General features: G+C 34.5%; 4 protein-coding genes and 1 pseudogene across 8 annotated transcripts; 4 read left to right on the top strand and 1 right to left on the bottom strand.

The window, feature by feature from the left end:
- Positions 1 to 3,636: 3,636 nt before the first annotated feature.
- On the top strand, positions 3,637 to 5,561 carry LOC140829511 (2-methylene-furan-3-one reductase-like). The gene is made up of 4 exons (XM_073192793.1): positions 3,637 to 4,075; positions 4,294 to 4,617; positions 4,828 to 4,987; positions 5,079 to 5,561. Exons 1-4 carry the CDS (start codon positions 3,662 to 3,664, stop codon positions 5,342 to 5,344), a joined length of 1,164 nt encoding a protein of 387 aa, XP_073048894.1. The 5' UTR covers positions 3,637 to 3,661; the 3' UTR covers positions 5,345 to 5,561.
- Positions 5,562 to 6,762: 1,201 nt separating this feature from the next.
- On the top strand, positions 6,763 to 12,387 carry LOC140829510 (RNA-binding motif protein 25). Of its 5 annotated transcripts, none has more exons than XM_073192789.1 (9): positions 7,123 to 7,321; positions 7,752 to 7,839; positions 8,124 to 8,166; positions 8,653 to 8,900; positions 9,049 to 9,201; positions 9,576 to 10,023; positions 10,192 to 10,866; positions 10,945 to 11,513; positions 11,942 to 12,387. In XM_073192789.1, the coding sequence occupies exons 2-9, from the start codon at positions 7,759 to 7,761 to the stop codon at positions 12,191 to 12,193; spliced, it is 2,469 nt and encodes an 822-aa protein (XP_073048890.1). In that variant the 5' UTR covers positions 7,123 to 7,321; positions 7,752 to 7,758; the 3' UTR covers positions 12,194 to 12,387. The 5 variants fall into 5 exon arrangements, with proteins under 5 accessions (XP_073048889.1, XP_073048888.1, XP_073048890.1 ...); XM_073192791.1 differs by having other exon boundaries at positions 7,127 to 7,303; XM_073192788.1 differs by lacking the exons at positions 7,752 to 7,839; positions 8,124 to 8,166 and having other exon boundaries at positions 6,763 to 7,303.
- Positions 12,388 to 16,352: 3,965 nt separating this feature from the next.
- LOC140830008 (leucine-rich repeat extensin-like protein 6) lies at positions 16,353 to 17,919 on the top strand. Its single transcript, XM_073193289.1, has one exon. The coding sequence runs from the start codon at positions 16,444 to 16,446 to the stop codon at positions 17,596 to 17,598; it is 1,155 nt and encodes a 384-aa protein (XP_073049390.1). The 5' UTR covers positions 16,353 to 16,443; the 3' UTR covers positions 17,599 to 17,919.
- Positions 17,920 to 18,318: 399 nt separating this feature from the next.
- LOC140830361 (small ribosomal subunit protein eS1y-like) lies at positions 18,319 to 21,303 on the top strand (annotated as a pseudogene).
- Positions 21,304 to 21,593: 290 nt separating this feature from the next.
- Positions 21,594 to 22,793, bottom strand: LOC140830007 (calmodulin-1-like). The gene is made up of 4 exons (XM_073193288.1): positions 22,547 to 22,793; positions 22,252 to 22,409; positions 22,082 to 22,162; positions 21,594 to 21,911 (listed from the first exon to the last, which is right to left on the bottom strand). The coding sequence occupies exons 1-4, from the start codon at positions 22,623 to 22,625 to the stop codon at positions 21,774 to 21,776; spliced, it is 456 nt and encodes a 151-aa protein (XP_073049389.1). The 5' UTR covers positions 22,626 to 22,793; the 3' UTR covers positions 21,594 to 21,773.
- Between the last annotated feature and the right edge of the window lie 285 nt (positions 22,794 to 23,078).

The following is a 23,078-nucleotide window of genomic DNA, read 5'->3' as shown; positions in this document are numbered from 1 at the left end:
AACCAATATCAAGATTTTAATACATCGAGGTTGATTAAACGAAATATTTGAAACAAATGAGATTATATCAATTAAGCGTCGCTTATAATCAGAAACACATTGAAAGGTCGATCGATAGGTTTGGATTCTGTGTGCGCGCGCGAACCTAATGTTAGATTGATTATTTAAAAGCTACAAACGTATAATATATCTTAAAAATAACAAATTGATGCAGATATAAATTTTCCAGATAAAATAACGGTGATATGTTAGTCACAATTATATTTCATAATCCACAGAAGATTTGTCTAAACTTTGGTTAGTTAAAAGAGGAAACATTTATATTTAACTTTAGCGTTTAATTTACAGAAGTTCCCACTATGCATATTACATGCTTAATTCCTTATCATGAATAAAACTATTTTATTATTTATATAAAAAAAATTAATTACCAAGCCTACACGTTGTGATCAGCATATCTTACTTCTGGCTTGTGTCCACCATTAGTATGATGAGCTTGCTTTTCCTTCGCTCCTCCGTTTTTAGCCATCTTCACGGAAGTAATTTTCTTCTCAAATCCGAATTCTACGTCTCCATCTCTCATATTGAAGCCAGATTCTTGCCTAGATTCCCACTCTTTGGGTCCAAGTCCATGGCTTTGCTTCTTGGCCTTCGAGCGGTGGTGTTCAGCCGCCTCCTTTGCAGCGTCCCTGTGGTACCGCCTGTTGCACAGCCGTCCCAACACACAAGCCACCGCTGATACGACAACGATCACTGCCAAGACGGCAAAAACAGGACCAAACGAGCCATGAGAATGGGAAGAACTTGACTGTCTTGGGACTGGATTATTGGGGTACACTTCAACTGGTTGAGACATTTTATATCTCTTTTTCTTATGTTGGGTTAAAGTATTGAAAACAGGTTCAATATTTGAATATAATCAGGTTAGAATTTTATGTTCTTTGAGTGAAAACAAGGCAAAGACTAGGTGAAGATCGAAAGGATAGAATTAGTTGCTTGTTTATGCAATTTTTTTGGTTCTATATCTATACAAAAGGGTGCTTTTATTTTAACACATGATTAATTGGGGGTTTCCTTCCCAAAAGGCGTGGCTTTTCTTTAATAAAGATACAAGTAAAGATATTCTTTGTGTCTTTTATAGCATGTTGCTTTATAAGGAAGAAATAAGGCGTTTGCACTAAAAATAGCCTCGATCGTTTGATGAAATTTAAATAGTTTAATTACTTCATAAATTTATTCGTATAAAATAAAAAGTATTTTTTAAAAAATTATTTATAAATTTATTCTAAGAATGAATATAATCTATTCGCGTATTAAAATATAAAAGAAAGCATAGGATTGATTATTTAATTTACAAACTGATGGATCCTCTTGCTTGCGCCAAGGGTTCACGAAATCTTGGATTCAAATTTTAATTATGTGAATAATACATGTAATTTAATTAGGATCAACTTCTTATCCCGTCCGTTATCTTTACTATATTATAATGTTATATATCTTCATTATATTATAATATGAAAACCACTTTGAGTAACTATATTTTATAATATTAATGGATGTCGAATAATTTAATTTACCATTATTCTTATATATTTAATAATTAAGGTGCAAAAAATTAAATTGTTCAAAACTTCTCACATTATTTAAACTCTTATCTTATTATCATGCTAGCAAATTAATATTATAAAAAAATTCAAATTTTGTTCGGTGCACTAACATAAGAAATATTCTCTGCCTGCAAATACAAATAGACCAAATATGTATGTGCCTTTAGCTTTATTGTAGGATTGGAAAATTGTACACACTCACGTCGCAATATTTGAACATCGAAGACTAAATGTTTTAGCATAATTATCAAGTGGCGTGTTTGAAAAATTTTACTTTATAGAATTGATTTACATCGAGCTTTTCAAATTCGGAGCATGATTAAATGAACGTAAGAAATCGAAACAGAGCTTATAAGCAAAAGAAACGAAACATAATAAAACATGTAGTGATTCGATCGAGTTTTAACACGTATACATATTTTTTAAAACATGCATTAGTTAGCTCACACACGTGATTCGAATGTGTGAACGGAACTTGGTCAGAACTTGGAAAACTTTGGACACCTTAATTATTATTCGACTTCAAGTAGAAATTTGAGCGGAATAACCTATTAGAAAATGACATTGCTGCTGCCCAAAATCGGCTTAAGATAGCACGAGTTTGACAACAGTCGATGCATGACTCGATTTCTTGGAGAGTTTTTTAAGGCTTTTGTGTGGGTAATTATAAGCCATGAAAGACATCTGAATAGGCTGTTATTTACTCCATTTCTTAGAGCTCAATATCATCTTTAATGTGGTCAAATTTTTCTAAAACCAAAAAGAAACAACATGCATGAACTAAAAAGTAATTTCTCACATTAATTGTGTTCATGAATTTTTTGCTCAGATGAATTTTGAGCTTGATGGAGCTAAACTCAAGGGTCGTTGAGTTGAGGGTTTTGTTGCTTCGTGAGCTAAAAGTATTGGAATTTCTTCGGGTTGAGCAATTGATTCGAACTTAAGAAACTAAAGTCCGATTTCACGAGAGCTTGACTCGAACTTGTTGAGCTTTTGAGAGCCAAAATTCAGGTCTCGCATATATTAATGCCGCTGGATAAATATGTGCCTAATTGTTGATTGCATGTATTATGGTATGAGATTTTTTGGTATTGTGCATCATTCAATTTTATCAAATATGGAAGAAACATATATATTTAACTACGATTTTATCTTAAAATTAAACGTTTGTTTCGGATAAGATGCTATAAATGGTCTAAACGTTCCACCTAGCTTAGTCTCTTATTGACAAAGGACATGTAGATTCAGAAGCCTTAGATGTGATCTGATCCAGGAATACGTCCAGATACCTTCAATCATGAATGTATATTTTAAAATTTTAAAACTAAGTGCGTGTTTGATTCTACTTCAATTATCCGACGATTGATATTTAAATGATTATATTTTGTTATAACATTATTAGAATAATAACTAACACTGATGTTTAAATTTTATATTTATTGTTATAGAAATGAGTTTTAACAAAGAAGATATAATATAATATCATTTTTATTTGTAGAGCTCGAAAAAGGATTTTCTAAAAATAAGAGTAACCATAAATATTATCATAACCTCCGCATCAGAAAATACCAAGAAGGATCTTGAACGATCCAAAATTTTCAGCGAGCAAAAAAATAAAAAAATCAAATGATTTAAAATTATGTCCACATACATTGAATCTTGATACTCGTAACTTACCTACCAAAATTGAGCACGGCGAGTGACTTGAAAGCAAAACCAGATAGGTACTGTTCAATCCATCATTGTTGTTTGAATAAACACTTGCAAAAAAGAAAATTAAGATTGTTCATTTTTCAAAACTTTCGATACCAAAATTCAATTTCGGGACGAGTTATCAAATTTGAAGTATTGCTCCAATAAAACAAAATTAGGGCATTGTACATTCACAGTATGGTGAGTGTTTATTTTCTCGTATCAGTAACAATTTAAAATATTAAAAAATTATAGATTTTAAAATTTTAACTCGGACTAGTCATATTTTTTACTACGCCACTCGTGCATACCACGTAAACAAGCATGCAGTGTTGAAGTAATTGATAAGCTTAAAAGAAGTCATGGACTCTATTCCCTCTCCCACCACTTTCCGATGGATGCCACCCCAACACTCTTCCCCAACCAAACATCCATTTCCATTTTTAACCTCCCAAATAAGTATTAAAGGCTGTCCCAAACTAACCCATTCCGTCCAAAAGTCCATTGCTACTCCTCGAAACCTCAGAATACTTGCAGCTTGTCCATCTGCAGAAACCTCAACTGCTGCTGGTGCTGCTGCTTCAATTCCCTCTGAAATGAAGGCCTGGACATACAGCGAGTATGGCGGTGTCGATGTGTTGAAGTTCGAGTCGAGTGTTGCCGTGCCTGAGGTCAAGGAAGATCAGGTTCTGATTAAAGTGGCTGCTGCTGCGCTAAACCCCGTTGATTTCAAGAGGAGATTAGGGAAGTTTCAGGCCACCGATTCACCTCTTCCTGTAATTTTTATCTCGACCTTTTTGTTTCTTGATGTTGTTTCGTTCTTTCTATGCTATGCTATTATTGAGTACTATAATTGGGTCAAATCTGGCTGTGTCTTTTGTTTAATTTGGAGATATGATATGTACAGAGTAATTGCTTCTCAACAGCGTTTATGCTACATGTTACTAAAGTGACAATTTATTGAACTGTTATTCGACTTTTGTTTTCCGGACAGACGGTTCCAGGCTATGATGTTGCCGGCGTAGTGGTTAAAGTTGGAAGTCAGGTGAATGGTCTGAAGGAAGGGGACGAAGTGTACGGGAACATCAACGAGAAACCACTGACTGGACCAAAAGAGTTCGGGTCATTAGCGGAATACACTGCCGTTGAGGAGAAATTATTGGCCCTGAAGCCTCAGAATCTTGATTTCGTGCAGGCGGCCAGTCTCCCTCTTGCCATTGAGACGGCATACGAAGGCCTTCTCAAGGCTGGCTTTTCTGAGGGTCAATCCATTCTTGTTCTTGGTGGAGCTGGTGGCGTTGGATCGCTTGCGATTCAGGTAAATAAAAATATAAAACTCTACTTGATTCTTGTCTTTCTAGTTGTAGTTCATATGGTGAGTCTGGTTATTGTGATTTCCGATTCGTAGCTTAATGAATTCCATATGAACTGAAAGATGTTCTTGAATTATGCCTATTTCTTCAAGCGGAAAAGTTTTTTTTTTGTTTGGTTGGATCATTCATTCAAAAGTTAGTACATTTTTGTGCAGGTTGCAAAACATGTGTTTGGCGCATCAAAGGTAGCTGCCACTTCCACCGAAGCAAAACATGAATTTCTGAAAAGCTTGGGTGCGGACTTGACTATTGACTACACTAAAGAGAACTTTGAAGACAGGCCGGAGAAATATGATGTAGTTTACGATGCAGTCGGTGAGTTCGTCATAATCTTCATTCAATCTTTACTATATCATGGCTTGATGAATTGCAAGTATCCATTATTTTTCTGTTTCGAACATGACAGGACAAAGCGACAGGGCGGCCAAGGCAGTGAAAGAAGGCGGGAGTGTAGTTGTCCTATCCGGTGCTGTCACCCCGCCCGGTTTCAGATTCCTGGTCACTTCAAAAGGAGAATATTTAAAGCATCTGAATCCATACCTGGAGAGTGGCAAGGTGAAGCCGATACTCGACCCTAAGGGACCCTTCCCATTCGACAAGGTTAACGAAGCTTTCTCGTACCTGGAAACGAACCGGGCTACGGGTAAGGTGGTGATATACCCAATTCAGTGAGGAAAAACTTAGTACTATTTTAGGTGTGCATTTGAGATTGTCTGATGCAAGGATAAATAAAAGTCTGGTTTAGGGGGTTGAACTACAGGATTTATCGCGGCAAAGTCTCTTGTGTCTGTTCTACTACAAGAGATGATTGTAATATGTTCCATGGTGAATATCAAATTTCAAACCACATATGATTCGGGGATATATTGTAAACTCAGACTCGATATTTGATAGCATATTTTTTACATGAAAAGGAAAAAAATGGTGGAAGAAGTATATTAGATTTTAGTAGGTCTCATGAGACAGTCTCAAGAATTTATAATAAAAAGTAATATTCTTAGTACAAAAAGTGATATTTTTTCATGGATGACCCAAATAAGAGATCTGTCATACAAATTATGACTCATGCGGTCGTCTAACACAAGTTTTTGTCGTTTGATTTTAATTATTTAATATTGTAAATTTATGTGGTTACAAAAATCTTATATTTTGAATTGTTAAACAGAAAATTTCCCAGGAAAATAGTGTATACGCTATTGATAGAAGTATGCTTATATCGACGATAATATCTTCTTCGAGTGATATAATAAATTGTATGATTTAATTGATTACACAATCGACATTTATTAATTATACATACATTAATATCTATTATTTAATATATATCTCATGTGATGTTTATTTGATATTTAGTTGTTATTAGTTATTTCCATAATTACAAATGTTAAAAGTAAAATTTTTAATATGTCATGTAAACCATAACAAAAAAAAAAAGAAGAAGAAAGAAACTGAACTACAAATATTGTATTTAACTAAATTTTCATTATTTGTTATAATTTTTTTCACATTAAATACATTACTTATTGTCAATTTAGTATGTAGTTACCTTTTAATTACACGGTTAAAATGATATTATCCAATTTTTAATCAAATTATTTTATCTAATAAATGATGATAATTCTGGTTTTTGAAAACACTTATTTACTTTTTAAAATTTTGATCCACAAAACAGTATAATATTTTATAAATATTTTTTTTTATTAGTAATAGTTACACTCATACAAAATGTCGAATACAATGATAAAAATTAATATCAGGATAAAAAATTATTATCTTCTTTTGAGTGTTATATTATACATCTTAATAAATAATTTATCAAATCATTCTTCTAATAAATGAAGAGAAAGTTGATTTTTAAATTTTTTTTTAAAACAGTTGTCAAAATCAATTTCTCCTTCTACTTAATGATTTCTTACTTTTTTTTTTACAACACTAGGAATTCGAACTCGTGAAACCAATTAATCAGATAGAAATGAGATCATTGGACTACAAGCTCAATCTCAATTTTATATTTTTAACAGCAAATAAATATTTTTTTTTTTTTTTACATAAATCGAGCTTTGTCATTATATATCATTATCGACGTGAGTTTTGCCACAATAGACTAGGGCTCGAATTTAACTTGTAGTTGTAACAACCGGCTTAGAAGTGCAATGGCGGAGCCAGCCACGGTACCGGAAACAACCACCACCGGTTCCGTTCTCACACCTAACCAACCAGATTCCGATAATTCGATCCCCAAACCATCCATCCAATCCGATCTATCTTCCTCGTCGCTAACCCCTTTCCCGAACCTTAGCCCTAATCTGAGCGCGCCTCCTCCGCCGTCGATCATGCCATCCTTTCGCCCCGCTGTTCCTCTTGTTGCGGTTCCATCCGCCGGCTCCACGCCTCTGTTCTCACCTGTTCCTCCATTTCAGAATCCCGGGGTTCCGCCGCCGGGGGTGAGCGGGATGACGCATATGATGATGGCTTCAGCTTCGGCAGTCGGGAGTGGCGCGCCGCCTCAACTTTTAGTGGCTCCGGTGCAGCAGCTTCTTACGGCTCCTTATGGCATGGCCCCGCAGCCTTTGAGATACCCAATGCACCTGCCGAATGGCTACCCCACGATCCCTCAGAATTTTCCCCAAGGTTCGATGCCTCCTCCGGGTGGGTCCTTTCTCCGTTTCTGATACTATCTCGCCCTTTCTTGATTTAACTGTGTGTGATGTCTTCTACTTTATATGCATCATCTTATGGTTTTTTTTTTTTTGAGTTTATAGTATATTGTTAGTTTTTATCTAGTTTTAAGATAAAAAGTTTGCTGTAACTTTGACTTTTACGGTCATACGACTTGGCACTTCTAAAAGCTTTATGCTGTGATGAACTTGGTATTGGATTGACTTGATTCTAGGTATGCCACATAGGCATTAACATCATGTTGAAACTAGGACAATAATGCATATTCATACTTGAGCTTCATTTATATAATATGATATGATATGTTGATGAAAAAGGAAGAATGGGTGCCACTAAGGTGTGGGGAGAGATATATGTTGGTTCGATTTAGGGGTATCGATGACTATGTTTTCTCCTACAGTGCACTCATGATTGATTACGTTGGGAAAAGTTGGAAGGCTTCATTAGAGACTACTGAGTACCCCAACACTTCAACTCCTTTTTTGTTGGTATGAACGCAATTTATTTGTTTGGTTTATTTGATTAATCTCGCTTAAGTACCAATTTAGTACTAGAATGGTAATGTCTGTAATTGGAATTTATAGAAAACAAGGAATAGGAAAAACAAGCATCTAACTGAAGTCCAGGTAATAGGCTGAACAAAATGTGATTTTCCTCTAATGAAATACAACACATTTCTGGTACTCGTATTCTAATCATGAGGATACTTGTTGTAGTTATAAGAATGTTTATCCCTCTTGTGGGATTTTAATTTTTGAATTGCCGACAGCAGACTCTTAATAAAGTTGAGTGCAGCTATGCCTATGTCAATCAAGGTATCACAATCTTCTCATTCCCAATTTGATTTTAGTTTCTATACATTTTATTAAAATGACCCTAAAACCATTGTTATGGGTGATGTAATTAAATGTTTTTTAGACCTATATCTTTGTTCTGTTTTTTTATCACTCTAGTGAGAGTGAGAAGTTGATTTTCTCATCTTACAACTCAAATTAAACCTTCACATATGGTGCCTGGAATTGGATAGTTTTTGACACGCATTCTGTTTTACAAGTGGATACATGAGGTATGATCTGTTCACGCATTCCTGATTCATGAATTCGAGTTATATTGTTTGATTTCTCTTCAGGTTCTATATTCTGCTGGTGAATGTTCTCGTCCCTGTTTAGTTTTTTTGGTAACAAAAGATTATTTGTCTTATTGGTTATTTTATACTCATGATTTCCAGCAATATGAAGGAACGTTGTATTTTCGTGAACTCATTCTTACACATTAGCCTAGATCTTTGTCTCCTTGTGCAGGCGCTGTTCGTTATCCCTCTCCTTATGCCCCAATGATGCGTCCAGGATTTCCTCCAAGACTCCTGGTTGGTGTTATGCCGCCTCTGGCACGTCCGCCAATCATGGGAATTCGCGGTCCATTAATTTCTCCTGTTGTTAGGCAGCCTGTTATCTCAAATGCTGGAATAACGGAGAAGCCGCAGACAACTGTTTACGTTGGGAAGATATCGTCAACCGTGGAAAATGATTTCATGCTTTCTCTGTTGCAAGTATAAGACTCGTACATTTTACTTGGCTACCATTTTTTTTCAACTTATTGAGTTTAATCTACTGTATGTCCCTGCTTTATGAGTATGCTGTTTGCTTGGAAAACTTAATGATGCTCACTTCAATGAAATCTTTTCATTTTTTCTAAAGCTTTGTGGACCTGTAAAGAGTTGGAAACGAGTGCAAGATCCAACTAATGGTACTCTGAAAGGCTTTGGATTTTGCGAGTTTGAGTTTGCTGAAGGAGTTCTTCGTGCAATGCGACTTCTCAATAAATTGAATGTCGATGGACAGGAGTTAATGGTATTTGACACTAACTCAATAATTTTCCTATATTTTTTCAAGCTAGATGTCTTCACTTAAGACACTGGATTGCCAGAAAATCATATTTCTTGCTAAGCATTGGGCTTTGATGGTTGAAATAAATATCCTAGCCCACAAAGTACTCACCAAACACAAATCTTTGTGATTTTTTAAATATAAACTGGAATCACATGCTAAGTGTTTCCTTCTCATGGTTCATATCTCTGTCTTGATAGTGTGCCTTTTTTCAATAATCTTGGATTCATTCTCATAATGTAAAAAAGTTTTGCTGATTACTTCTGAATTATTAATTTTCTAGTAAAAAATTTGGACTTCTTTTTGGCTTATCTTTAGTTGATTTGATGAATTTGCAGTTAAAAGTTAATCAAGCAACTCGTGTTTATCTTGAACATTATGTGAAGAACAAAATTGAAAGTTCGAAGACTATCCAAGGATCAGAAACAGAAGTTTCTGGGATAGGGGAACCGACTGGATCAGGTTTTGATAAAAATGAAGCAGTGAAGTCCTCCGATGAGTCTGTGAAGCCCTCTTTAGAGGAAGAGAAGAAAGACGACGGTGAAAAACTGAATAAGGAAAATCCTGATGATTCCAATTTTGGTATTGTAACTGATTTAGACATGGAAGCAGACCGTGAGGCTTTTGATAAGCTTACTAGCATGCTGGATGAGAGATTGAAGAACAAACCTCTGCCACCCCCACCCCCACCTCTACAAATAGCTGTTGATGGTCCGGGCAACTCAAACTCTGAACAGCCTTCTGGGTCAAGGGATGGAGAATCCGAAACAGATATTGCAAAGCATGGTGAGTTTCACTTTTATCTGTGAATGGAAAAGGTGTTCCTTTTTTCGCTTCCTCGATTGGAATTCATTTTTTAAGGGTTATGACATTTTTATCCCATGTAGACACTTTTGTCCCTGAAGCTTGGGTTCTCCATAAGCACTCCTGACATGTTGCGACTTTGTTGTGCAGACGCTGAAGACAAAAATGAAGATGAGAAGACTGGTGAAAGTAAGCTTTCGAGCGATCATGACAGGACTGAAACTGGTTCTCCCGATAGGAGTAGAAGGCATGATAAGAGAAGAGACCGAGACCGTGAATCAAGGCAAGACAAAGAAAAGGAATTTGAAAGGTATGAGAGGGAGCGAGAGCAAGAACGAGCTAAGAGAGAGAAAGATAGAGAATATAAGAGCAGGGAAGAAGAACGCAGGTACAAAGTGCGTGAAAAAGATTGGGAAACTAGGGAAAGAGAGAGAGAGCATTGGCGGAAGAGAGAGCGTGAAAAAGAGAAAGAGAAGTTTCAAGAAAGAAAGTGGGAAATAATGGACCAAGAGCGTGATAGTGATGATGGCTATGGAAAAAAGAGGAAATACAAGACTAGCGATGAAGAGAGGAAAAGGAGACAAAGGGAGAAGGAAGAGGACTTGGCTGATAGATTGAGAGAGGAAGAAGAGATCGCAGAAGCTAAAGTGAAGGCTGAGGAAGAACTGCTAAAGAAACTGCAGGAGGCTCAGAAAATTATATCTGCTGGACCAGCTAATGAGCATGAGAGTACGATTTTACCCAATGATGCTTCATATCTTGAAGATCGTGGTGAAGCAGTTGATCAGACCTCTGGCCTCCTACCAAGCGGTGGAATATATGAAAGTAATATTTTTAACTTTATTATGTGTTGCTGATTTACCTTCCACATATCGTGTCTTAGATCACCTTGGTTGATTGCAGGTGAAGGGGTATTACGGAATGGCATCAATGATGAAACTGTTAATGCTACAACAGATGAGCGACAGGCACCTACCAAAAAGTTGGGTTTTGGTCTTTCAGGGTCTGGAAAACGAGCTGCAATCCCATCTGTATTTTACGAGGATGAGGACGAGGATGCACACAAGGAAAAGAAGATGAAGCCACTGGTCCCGATTGATTACTCAACCGAGGAACAACAAGCAGTTCAGTCTTCCATATCGGAAGGTCCATCTACCAATATGGTTGCGGCAGCAGAATATGTAAAGCGTATTTCAACTGTGAATCCTAAAGAAGAGAAACATGGAATAGAAAAAGAAAAAGGCAGGCGTTATCATGAGAAATCTAGTCAGCGCGATCGAGGTAGATACGAAGAAGAGACTAATAGCACTCGTGAAGATAGCAGAAAGGATCATTCGGGGAGAGAGAGAGCAAATAAGTTGAAGACCCCGGAAAACCAAAAGCTCTTGGATGCTAAGCAGTTGATTGACGCAATTCCAAAGACCAAAGATGAATTGTTCTCATATGAGATAAACTGGGTTATTTACGAACAGGTGACTTAAATTGCTGATGTCTAAAAAAATATTTTGTTTGATATATTTTGACTTAGCTTTTTTCTGTGAAATGATCCAACATCATCCGATTCTTTGTGTTGGAAAAAGATGGCGCTGCATGATGAATGAATAGAGAACCATCTTCATTTTACCGATCAACTGATCAAGCAACCCACTTTGTCTAAAGTTTTATTTTACTCAACTAAATATTTAACCGTGAAGATTTTTTGAAAGTTAGTTTACCGTAAAACCTTCCTGACTATACTACTGCTGTACATTAATTTTATTTGAATATCTGCCGTCTATTAAATATAGTAGTGACCAGACCCTGAGTTCGAAATGTTGTCTCTCTCTCTCTCTTTTGTTCTCCTGAAATAAACAGGTACCATTTTGTGTGCTGCTTATTAGTTTCGTTTTTTCATTTACAGAACGCATTGCACGAGAGAATGAGACCATGGATATCAAAGAAGATCACTGACTTTCTGGGAGAAGAGGAGGTTACACTTGTGGATTACATAGTTTCCAGCACTCAGGAACACATAAATGCTGGTGAGATGTTTGAACGTCTCCAATCTATTCTGGACGATGAAGCCGAAATGTTTGTGCTAAAGATGTGGAGAATGCTCATCTTTGAGATCAAGAAAGTAGAGACTGGCCTAGCACCAAAGGCGAGGGCTTGAGTAGAAATTTGGCAAAAACAGAATAATCTTGTTTCCATGGGTTGTTTCAGTTTGATTTACCACTGCATGCCAGCCACTTTTTTCCGTGTTTTTAGAGAGGATTCAATTGCAGTGTTGCTACTTTCAATGTGTAAGTTTCATTCAGGGTAGATATAAACATGTTGCAGCCATATAAAATGTTCTTGCAGATTAAACAGACAAGGATGTTACTCAAGAAAAAAAAAGGAAAAAAACAGATGAGGTGGGTCACATACATATATATATATATCCTCTCATTTTCAGGTCAGCATCCATATCAAGTAAATTGGTCCTCAAAAAACTTATTATTACATAAAAAATTGAATGAGCTGGAATGTTGATAACATCTATCACCTTTTGCCAAAATATATAGCGTACTATGATGGATTTTAAAAGCAACGATTTTATGAATTGATCCATGGCTCGATTATCTCAAGACTCCCGAGAAGGCAGTTTCTAGCCGTTGTAGTCTACTATGCTGTATTTTTTTTTATCACGTTTAATATACCTATTTACTGGACTTCAAAAGTCAGATGCTATTTCGAATAAAATGTAATAAATCATTTATTTCTAAATTTAGAATTTAATGAATAATGGACTTCGATCATATCCAACGTGCATGTATATAATAATATTTGGTATTACATACTTTTTGTGTAAAAAATCTAATGATCATATTCAAATTAACAATTTTAGCATAATTAATTAAAATAAAAAATAATCGTGATAAAATTAGTTGTTTTTGTAATTTCGATGTTTTATAATAATTTTTTTTTTATTAACAGCAATCTCTATATTATATTATTAATAATCGTTAAATTTTGATAAGATGAGATTAAATTAAATCTTACCGTTAAATTTGGGATATGATTGAGATATTTTTTGTATTTTAGTAATTTTCCATAATTGAGTTATTATTTTCAATATTAAGCATTAAGCAAAAACTTGTGTGAGACGGTCTCACGGGTCGTATTTGTGAGACGGATCTCTTATTTGGGATATCAATGAAAAAGTATTACTTTTTATGCTAAGAGTATTACTTTTTATTGTGAATATGGGTAGAGTTGACCCGTCTCACAAATTAAGATTCGTGAGACGGTCTCACATGAGACTCACTCTAAGCATTATATGGACATAAAAATATAGAAGGATCATTACATCAAAGTTCCTTAATTCATGCCTCTGAATTGGCCCTCAAAATGCTGCCCGCCCTTTCGAATGAAAAAAAGGGCTAAGATTGAATATTCCAACAATTAACCATTGAATTCCTTGATTTAAATTTGATATAATTCACTTCAATTAATTTGTCAAATGTGTCTTTCCGGGTTTTAATCAATCCAAGCGGTAGCTCAAAATTACCTGTTGAGATGAAACCATGGAATGTCTATAGAAAATGGAGGGACTGTCAACATGTTCCAACCTAAGTTTTGAAGTCTGACTTTCATATACAAGTGGGGATTAATTTAAAACACAAGCAATCAAGTTTGAGCACAGCATCATCTCCTTAATCCATACACCACAAATATGCGTGTTTATGTTCGTATACTATAATATTGAATTTAAGAAAACAACCATGCATTTAAAATTAAGATAAGATTATGACGGATTAAAAATATGTATTTTCAAATCTCTGAGGTCGGAATCATATCAATTATGTATTTCTTTTAGGAAATGTATTTTTTAATACAACCGATGTGAAGATTTATCTCTAACTCAAACCTCTTAGATTTTGAGATATCACTTTTCTTACTATACCAAGAGATTCTTTCCATATAACACTTGAGTATTTTTGGCATTGTCGGTGACGAACTTTAATTATATTTTTTTTTTTAAAAAAAAAAACAAATTTGATTTTCATGAATGGTAGGTAATCTTTAATTATATCTCCATTAATTATTAGAATCCGGGGTTCCATTAATGTGGATGACAGCTAGTATAAAATAACTATTTAACCATGGTAGTTAACTATTTCTAGCTTACTCGCCTCTCCATGCAGGAGGAATTCTTATAATTTGAATAAGTTTCATTCTAAGACCGTGTCTTAAAAGCAAATCTTAGTCTATTAAAAACAAAAAAAAAAGCAAATCTTTAATCATGGTTGGTGAAGTAAAGGGCAGAAATTTTGTCGGGCAAATTATTTTGAAAATAATATAAAATGTGTATACAATATTTTATTTAAATTTTCGTGAAAAAATCTAAAAAATTATTTGCCCATCACAGATTTTATTTAAATTTTGGTCCAACCTGGTTATGCCCGTGATAAAAATTTAAAAGTTTGAACCTCTGTCGATTAACTCAGCGAATATTCCCCGGTTGCTCCTCATATCATAAAATTCTCAAACATGCTTTTTGCTGTTCCGCCCAATTAGATACATAATTAGGCATTGATCAATAAGTGCTTTTTATGTATTTATTACGATTTAAATATAAATGGAGATGATTATCTTAAAAGAACCCCGTTACTTTAATTTTTCCCTCCATCCATTCAAAGTCAATATATATATATATATATATATATATATATATATATATATATATATATTGATTATATATATATATATATACACACACAACCAAATGACAAAAAAAAAAAGGAGAGAAAAAGGGGGAAAAAAATTGGAAAGGTGTTGCGGAATGATCATGGAAATTTCAAATCATTTACCTAGTCCATACATGCAAGAATGGTTGCTTGGAAAAAACAAAAAAGAATTCAGTGTATAATTTTTAATAATAAATAAAATAGAATGGACACGACGAGACGAAAACCTAATCGGTAGGAATTTGACAAGTCCAATTTTCCCAACAAACGTACAATTGAGGCCATTCCTTGTCAATAAATTTGTTGCCAATTAAAATAAATTTGTTAAAGGAATTGATTAATCACACACACTTAGTCTACGGATAGAAAATAGAGGAGTACAAAACGTATATTCTTAGCTTATAATTAATATTTTTATATGTAAATTATAAGAGTAGGAAAAAAAAATAATAATAATAAACGCAATGGGCCCATAGATATCTTGAAAGACTAGGTCTCCGAAACCTTGTGGGTTTTGTCAAAGCATTTTTGTAATTGTGAAAATGACCGATATGCAATATTTATTTATATTTTAAATTCAGCACCAAAACTAATAACCGTGTTTTTGGTGTAATTTAATTTAATTAATTTCAACCTGATATCTCTCAACAACCCTACCGAATTATAATCGATCGAACAATTATTTTTTTACAGATTTATTCTATTTTATGTCTTTTTTATTGCAGCTGTTTATTTTTAATGGTAATACATTTTCGTAATTATTTATATACAGGGTAAATAAAAGGCTTTAAGTGCTAGGGTGCTTCTATCAATACTAGTAGTATTCGGAGAGTATTTTAGAATAACACACTTGTATTTTTAAGTGTCAAAAAACACTATCTCCACCTTTTACAACAAAAATTATAATGAAAAATTATTCATGCTATTCCCTCCCCGTGCATTGTGTGCATACCAATGAGAATGCGTTGTTACTATTTTTCGGTGTCTGCTAGATAAATCTTTAGACTAACGCAAATCTTGCAGACCATGTTAGTCAGATAAATCACATTGAGAAAGTCCTGTATGACAAGCTGGCCTGAAAAAGTGTTTGTAGGAGGAATCAAACTCTTGACTATTGATCAAACGCTCATCTACTTTACATCTCTAATAATCTCTTAAAAACGTATGATAGTGTATATAGCATAGATTCATTGATTTATCTAACAAATTTCAAACAATCAATTGCAACAATTTCTCTTCCTCTTTCATTTTAATTTTATCTCTACTTTTCATACCACGTGTTTTCTTGTATATAAAAATGTTATACTCTATTACATAACTCATTATCAAAATTTAAATTTTATGATAAAAATATATGTTTGTAAACAAATAATGAATTATACATGCAGCATTTTTCTATGGTGTATATAAACAAAACTATATTTTTTATTATAATTAAATATAGTAAAACATGAAATGATTTACTATGGTATTGCATATTAAAATTTTAAAGTCATAACCACATTATATATATACATATTAATCATACCACATTATATATATATATATATATATATATAGAGAAAGAGAACTATATATATGAGAAATAAGTAGAGCCTACATCCATTGACAATTTTCACACAAAAAACTTACCCAAAACCTCGTCCTACACACTTTCATAAAAACTCCAAAAATGTTCTAAAGCAAACGAAAAATGAAGATAATTAATCCATTAGCCATTTTCAAATTCCTCTCCCTTGTATTCCTCTTCTCGAAACCATCTCTGCAAGCATCAAACTATTCCACCCCACTTCCAAATCCTAGACTTTTCAATGCATTCTTAGCCCTCCAAGCCTGGAAACATGCCATCACAGATGATCCCAAGAACTTCACTTCAAACTGGTATGGCCCTGATGTTTGCAAATATAATGGAATTTTCTGCGCCCCGGCCCCCGATGATCCACTCGTAATCACGGTAGCTGGGGTCGATTTAAATCATGGTGGGATTTCAGGTTCATTGCCAGAAGAACTTGGCCAGTTAACTGATCTTGCTTTGTTCCATTTGAACTCGAACCGATTCAAAGGCACAATCCCAGATAGTTTTCGTAATCTCCATCTCTTATATGAACTTGATGTTAGTAATAATCTTCTGTCTGGAAAATTCCCTTCTGTCGTTCTTTGTCTGCCTTCGCTCAAATTCCTGGATATTCGATTTAACAAATTCCAGGGAAAGGTTCCACCAGGCTTATTTGACAAAAAATTCGACGCGATTTTCATAAACAACAATGATTTTCGGTTCACTCTTCCTAAAAACATCGGGAACTCAACAGTTTCTGTTTTAGTTCTTGCCAATAACAAGCTCCAGGGTTGCTTGCCTTCAAGTATAGGCAAAATGGCAAAAACCCTGAACGAAATTATCATCAGTAACGCTGAACTGGTAGGGTGCTTGCCTCAGGAAATCGGGCTTTTGACTAAATTGACAGTGTTTGATGTGAGTTCTAACAAGCTTGTCGGGAGTTTGCCGGAATCTATTGGCAACATGAAGTCCCTGGAACAGCTGAATGTTGCTCATAACAAGCTCTCCGGGGCGATTCCTGAGAGCATCTGTTCGTTGCCGAGGCTGGAGAATTTCACTTTTGCTGATAATTACTTCTGTACAGAGCCAAGTTCGTGTCGGAAAATCAAAGCTAAGGATGATTCCATGAATTGTATACCATACAAGCCTAAACAGCGTTCTGATGAAGAATGCCGTGCTTTTTATTCACATCCAGTTGCTTGTAGCGCTTTCGGCTGTGCGTCTCGGCCGGCTCCACCTCCATCACCGCCTCCGCCTTCTCTGCCGCCGCCGCCGCCGCCGTATCATTATTGATTGCCTTGATCAAGTTCACGTTTTTACTTTTTTCTAGATGTGATTGTTTGTACTTTTCTTGACTTCTATTTTGTTATGTTTTTTGTTGCTTTTCTTTAATATTTTTCGGCTCTGGTTGTTACAAGAAAGGGAAGGTTGAACTTCGAAGAAAACACTGTACATAATAATAACAACAATAATAATAATAATAATAATAATAATGTGTTTAAGGATTATGACCAGGTGAAGTAGGTGAGAGATGTAAATTACATTTTCTTGCCATATTTTTTTGGATGAGCTTGCTTCACATGATTTGTTTGTCGTGAATTATTTGATTGACATGATTTGTAAGTATAAGTTTAATCAGTATGTATTAAAAGATAACAATTGTAAATTTTCATATCATAAATAATAATAATAAAAAAAAATACAAGTCTGTATATAGTCGAAGAAAGTAGTGGTCATCAGTAAGATTTATTACTTCACATTTTGTTTTCGAGAAAACTTCTACAGTATTTTCGTTTAACCCAGCTCATGAACAAGTTACACACAACCAATTAACAACGTAATATATGATACTATAAAATAGTTCATTATTAGGTCAACTCATATAAAATAGCACCGTAACTTATTAAATTGTTTATTTATATTTGCTCATGGCAATAATAATAATAATACTGTAGCGGTAGAATTTGCTGTGAATTTGAAATCGTCAAATTAAACATTTTGAAATTTCTGGATATGAGATTTCTTACTTTATCAATCATTTCTTCGGATGAATATGAAGTTTCAGAATAAATTATAACAAATATTGGCCTTTTTTTATAAAAAATTTGGAGGATCACACCTACTTGAGGAAATTAATTTCCAGAAATTGTTACACATATACGGATTAAAAATAGTATCTTTCCCAGGTCCCATGTATGAGTTGAGAAGGGGTGGGTAGCCCAATAAACCCAAAAACAATCGAAACACTTGTAGTCCAAAACGAGTACATTAATCAATAAAAAATTACTAGGGTTCTTGGCCACACTCGGAGTACATTTGATTCTTATCGTTTATTTTCAGCAAGAACAAGAGATTTCAAAGGGTAAGAAGGGAGGCAAGAAGAAAGCGTGCGTATTCTGTTATGGTGCTAATTTCAATAAATTGCCAGTTTTTGGCTAAATTTGCGTTTTTGAGTGATGATAGGACCGATCCGTTTACTAAAAAAAGATTGGTATGATATTAAAGCGCCTTCAATATTCAATACCAGAAATGTTGGCAAAACCCTTGTTACTCGTACTCAGGGTACAAAGGTATAATAATTATTGTATCATGTTTCAGATAAAGATTTCGTTTTTATTCATCCTGCGGGTTAATATCGAAGGAACTATTGCTTTTTTGTATCATGTTTCAGATCAAAGATTTCGTTTTTATTCATCCTGCGGGTTAATATCGAAGGAACTATTGCTTGTGAAATTCGGATATACCTTTCTGTGATTTTCTCAAATCTTTGATGGGAGTGTTTCACCAGCTTGCTGTTGCTGTTCACTTTTTGGTTATCAGAATAATGTTTATTCCCCGAATTTTGTATACTTTGTTGCACCTGTTGGCTGATCTGTGTTGGATTTTATTTGCATCTTTTTTCTGTGAAAATCTCAACCGTTCTTTCTGTAGTCTTGCTTTGTATTGTCTGATATTTTAGTGTTTCTCTTTCTCATCTGTTTGGATCTTGGGTCCAAACAATTGTTAATTTACTTATTTCGAAGAAATGTATTCATCGTGTTACATTTATATATGTGAAGTAAACATTTTGCAAAGGATCTTGTTGCATGTCATTACTGTTTCATTGATACATTAATATTTTATTTAAATCTTTTGGTGGATGTTGGAGTCTGGTTTTACATGCTTTTGAACTCTTTCACGATTTTATTGTCTAAATTAAGGTAAAATCCATGGTTATACAAGTGGATTTTTCACTAAAGCATTTGTGTATTATAGAGTTTAAGGGCAAGGCGCAAAATGAGAAGCATACTTTATTAAAATGAGATTCCATAATATAGATAATTTACAACCTAAGCAATCTCTTACAATCTTTATGCAAGACAATATAAAAAATATTTACGACTCCATACAAAAATGAAAGTGACGTGTATTCATCCATCCCTACATTAAAAATGCGTTAAATGGTGCCTTCAACCTCTAAAGCATACCAAGACCTGTGCTTCTCAACGAAAGTTTTTTTGGTTGTTTAGGTTATGAATATGTTTGAGGGCGTTGTTGCATGACTGGTGTTGATGTTTTAACTAATGTTACTCAGGAGGAGATGCTAGGTAGATAAGAAAATGCTGGAATAAAGAGAAAATGGCCTTTTTCATTTTTATTTGATAGTTTTTTGCGTGCATTTTGAAATTATGAAATTCAGAGCTTGTACTAATTGAGTTAAATGTTTTTTATGCTTTCCGATAATCTATTCCAAAATATTTTGTTGACAGTTTTCTAGTTTACACTTATCATGTTCAACTGTTATTCTTTTTATCAGATTGCTTCAGAGGGACTCAAGCATTGTGTCGTTGAGGTGTCTTTGGCTGACCTTCAAGGTGATGAAGACAATGCCTTCAGAAAGATCCGCTTGAGAGTTGAAGATATTCGGAAAGAATGTTCTCACAAACTTCTGGGTATGAAGGAGCCAAAGATGCTGCACACTTTTGTGATACGTGCATTCTGTATATCTAATGCCTTCCATTTTCTGGGTGACCTGCAGGGTATGGACTTTACTACTGATAAGTTGAGGCTCATGTTGATGTCAAGGCAACTGACAGTTATACTCTGAGGATGTTTTGCATTGGTTTCACCATGAAGTGTGTGAATCAGCAGAAGAGGACTTGTTACGCACAGTCCAGTCAAATTCGTCAAGTAAATATTTGTATTATTACAGACTTGTTTCAAATTTATACACTTGTATATGTGCCTTCATCCTCAACTTGGTGCAGCTTATGTTGGAGTAAATGTTCTATTTTAGTAATATATCAATTTCATGTGGATTATTGTTATTCCTTCAGATCCGAAGGAAGATGCGGGAAATCATGGTTAACCAGGCACAATATTGTGATCTCAAGGATTTGGTTCAGAAGTTCATTCCTGAGTGAATTGGAAAAGAGACAGAGAAGGCTACTTCTAGCAATTACCCTCTGCAAAATGTGTACATTAGGAAGATTAAGATCGTAAAAACTCCCAAGTTCGACCTTGGCAAGTTAATGGAGGCAAGTCACTGTTAATAATTTAACCTTCACCATCTTGAAGCAATAAGATGTTATCTTTTATATTTTTGTTCGTGAGTCAAAAAAATGCGATGACTGCACTGATCGTCATTAGAACATCTTTGTAAATTAATCCTTTTTTTATGGTATCATACATTGTCTGCATTTGCATAACTTGTAGACCGTGGCTGAGGTGAGTGAAGTTATTGGTGCTTATTTAGATTTTGCTGAGACCACTCAAGTTTTCTTTTGTTCCTTTGAATGCACTAGGGGAGTGGTCCAGGGGAAGTCTGATAATGTGACTTTGGATGTTAATTTTGTTTGGTCGATAATGCTTTCGTAATCCGCACCTTTGCCAAGACCACGTTTCAATGTTACTTTCATTCTTATCATTTATATTTTTTCCCTACTCAGTCTTATTGTTGTTGCTTTTGCATCGATGAATTTTGTTCGTTTTCAATATTTTTAAATTACATTAATTTACTGGCCAAAATTTAAGTGTATTTTAATTGTAAAATTTATGGTGATAAATTTTATATTTTGACTGAAAATTCGTTTAAACGCCAGAGAAGTTGACTTGAGATGAGAAATGAAGTAGCCATAATTTTCATGGTTGGCTTACGGTAGGGGTGTAAATAAGTTGAATTAGGGCGTAAATGAGCTGAATTTAGTCAAATGTCGCTTAAACGAATCAAATATATATATATATAAAAAAAAAAGTAAAGTTATTTAATTCGATTTGAATTATGTCTTGAGTTTGAGATCATATCGAAATATTCGAACATCTTCACGATTTTTATTGGAACAGGAAGTCAACATTTATAATCAATTAACTCGGTAAAAAAAAATAGAAATCCAATCTCTATCTTCAATTTAATTGGAAAAACAAACCAGCAATAATAAAACAATTGGAAAAAGACTCAACTTAAAAGAAAGTTAACATGAAGCTAGTTTTCAACCAATAGTCATCATCATCTTCACAAATTCATCGTAGTTAACTTGTCCGTCGCCATCCAAATCGGCTTCTCTAATCATCTGCTCAACCTCATCATCGCTTAATTTTTCCCCTAAATTGATCATTACATGACGAAGCTGCCACAAAATGCCATTAAAAAATAATCAAGGATATGATAATGTAATAAGTAGAAATGGCGTTGGAAATTAATCTATCTACACCTAAAAATCTTCCATAAAAAAAAGATCCTAAACTAATATTAAAAGAACTCTTACAAGATTTAACTAAATTTTAGCTTTGGTCATACCTCAGTAGCAGAAATGTAACCATTTTGATCTTTGTCGAACACTTTGAATGCTTCCTTGAGCTCCACCTCCGAATCAGTGTCCTGCAAAATCAGAATTGTTTGTTCATGCACGCACGCAAAATGCGGAGAAGAGTATACATCACAATATTGGTACTAAAACCGTTATGTACCTTGACTTTCTTGGCCATGAGAGTCAAGAACTCAGCAAATTCGATGGTGCCATTCCCGTCAGAATCAACTTCATTAATCATATCTTGAAGCTCCTCCTCACTTGGGTTCTGATCCAAAGATCTTATCACTGTTGCCAATTCTTCAATGGTAATACAACCTGCAGCGTATGTAAATTTTCATTTCAGGATGAATTAGGACAAACCCACGATAACTCTAAGGTACAAAAAAAAAACTAATTTCATCGAGTTAATCCCTCTCAGCTCATCAGAAAAATGACCAAGAAAATGCACTAACCATCACCATCTTTGTCAAATAGACTGAAGGCTTCTTTGAACTCAACAATCTGTTCTTCGTTAAGTACTGCATCCGCCATGGAGGTCCTCTACAGGTAAATAACAATACTCGAACTGGTTGCGCAGAGAGAGAGAGAGAGAGAGAGAGGCTGTATTATTTTGTTTTGTGTATAGCTAGCTCAATCCTGGCTGGCTTTATGTAGTAGCGAGAAATGGGACAAACAAAGCCGTAGTAAACGCATCAAGTTTTCTTGAAAGTTTACAAAAAAATATTATTATTATAAAAGAAAACGAGGATTAGTCAAGGATTGAGTAGGTCAATGTTGTACTAGTGGGAGTATGTATAAATTTTCCGAAATTTTGAATTAGACCAGGATACATTTCTCACTTGATTAAAAGCAAGCCTAGGAAAATCGTAATATCATTTCTTGGAATGACTTATATATCGATAAAATGCACGTGAAAATAGAAATGGTCATGGGTAAACGTAACACACAGTAATGTAGACATACATGTGAGACAAGATTCAACGA

The sequence above is a fragment of the Primulina eburnea genome, chromosome 4, assembly GCF_022965805.1.
Source record: "Primulina eburnea isolate SZY01 chromosome 4, ASM2296580v1, whole genome shotgun sequence".
In the NCBI taxonomy this organism is placed as follows: domain Eukaryota; kingdom Viridiplantae; phylum Streptophyta; class Magnoliopsida; order Lamiales; family Gesneriaceae; genus Primulina; species Primulina eburnea.
Note: the sequence above shows the minus strand (reverse complement) of the source record. Positions and strands in the feature narration are given on the sequence as shown.

What these genes read in the sequence shown, in the direction of transcription:
- LOC140829511 (XM_073192793.1), top strand. Translation starts at nt 3,662, where the DNA reads ATGGACTCTATTCCCTCTCCCACCACTTTCCGATGGATGCCACCCCAA. An exon ending in TTGGATCGCTTGCGATTCAG is followed by an intron (nt 4,618 to 4,827) that starts GTAAATAAAAAT and finishes ATTTTTGTGCAG; the next exon opens with GTTGCAAAACATGTGTTTGG. An exon ending in TGTAGTTTACGATGCAGTCG is followed by an intron (nt 4,988 to 5,078) that starts GTGAGTTCGTCA and finishes CGAACATGACAG; the next exon opens with GACAAAGCGACAGGGCGGCC.
- LOC140829510 (XM_073192787.1), top strand. Translation starts at nt 6,826, where the DNA reads ATGGCGGAGCCAGCCACGGTACCGGAAACAACCACCACCGGTTCCGTT. An exon ending in TCATGCTTTCTCTGTTGCAA is followed by an intron (nt 8,901 to 9,048) that starts GTATAAGACTCG and finishes TTTTTTCTAAAG; the next exon opens with CTTTGTGGACCTGTAAAGAG. An exon ending in TCGATGGACAGGAGTTAATG is followed by an intron (nt 9,202 to 9,575) that starts GTATTTGACACT and finishes ATGAATTTGCAG; the next exon opens with TTAAAAGTTAATCAAGCAAC.
- LOC140830007 (XM_073193288.1), bottom strand. Translation starts at nt 22,625, where the DNA reads ATGGCGGATGCAGTACTTAACGAAGAACAGATTGTTGAGTTCAAAGAA. An exon ending in ATTTGACAAAGATGGTGATG is followed by an intron (nt 22,410 to 22,546) that starts GTTAGTGCATTT and finishes CATACGCTGCAG; the next exon opens with GTTGTATTACCATTGAAGAA. An exon ending in GTTACATTTCTGCTACTGAG is followed by an intron (nt 21,912 to 22,081) that starts GTATGACCAAAG and finishes ATTTTGTGGCAG; the next exon opens with CTTCGTCATGTAATGATCAA.
- LOC140830008 (XM_073193289.1), top strand. Translation starts at nt 16,444, where the DNA reads ATGAAGATAATTAATCCATTAGCCATTTTCAAATTCCTCTCCCTTGTA.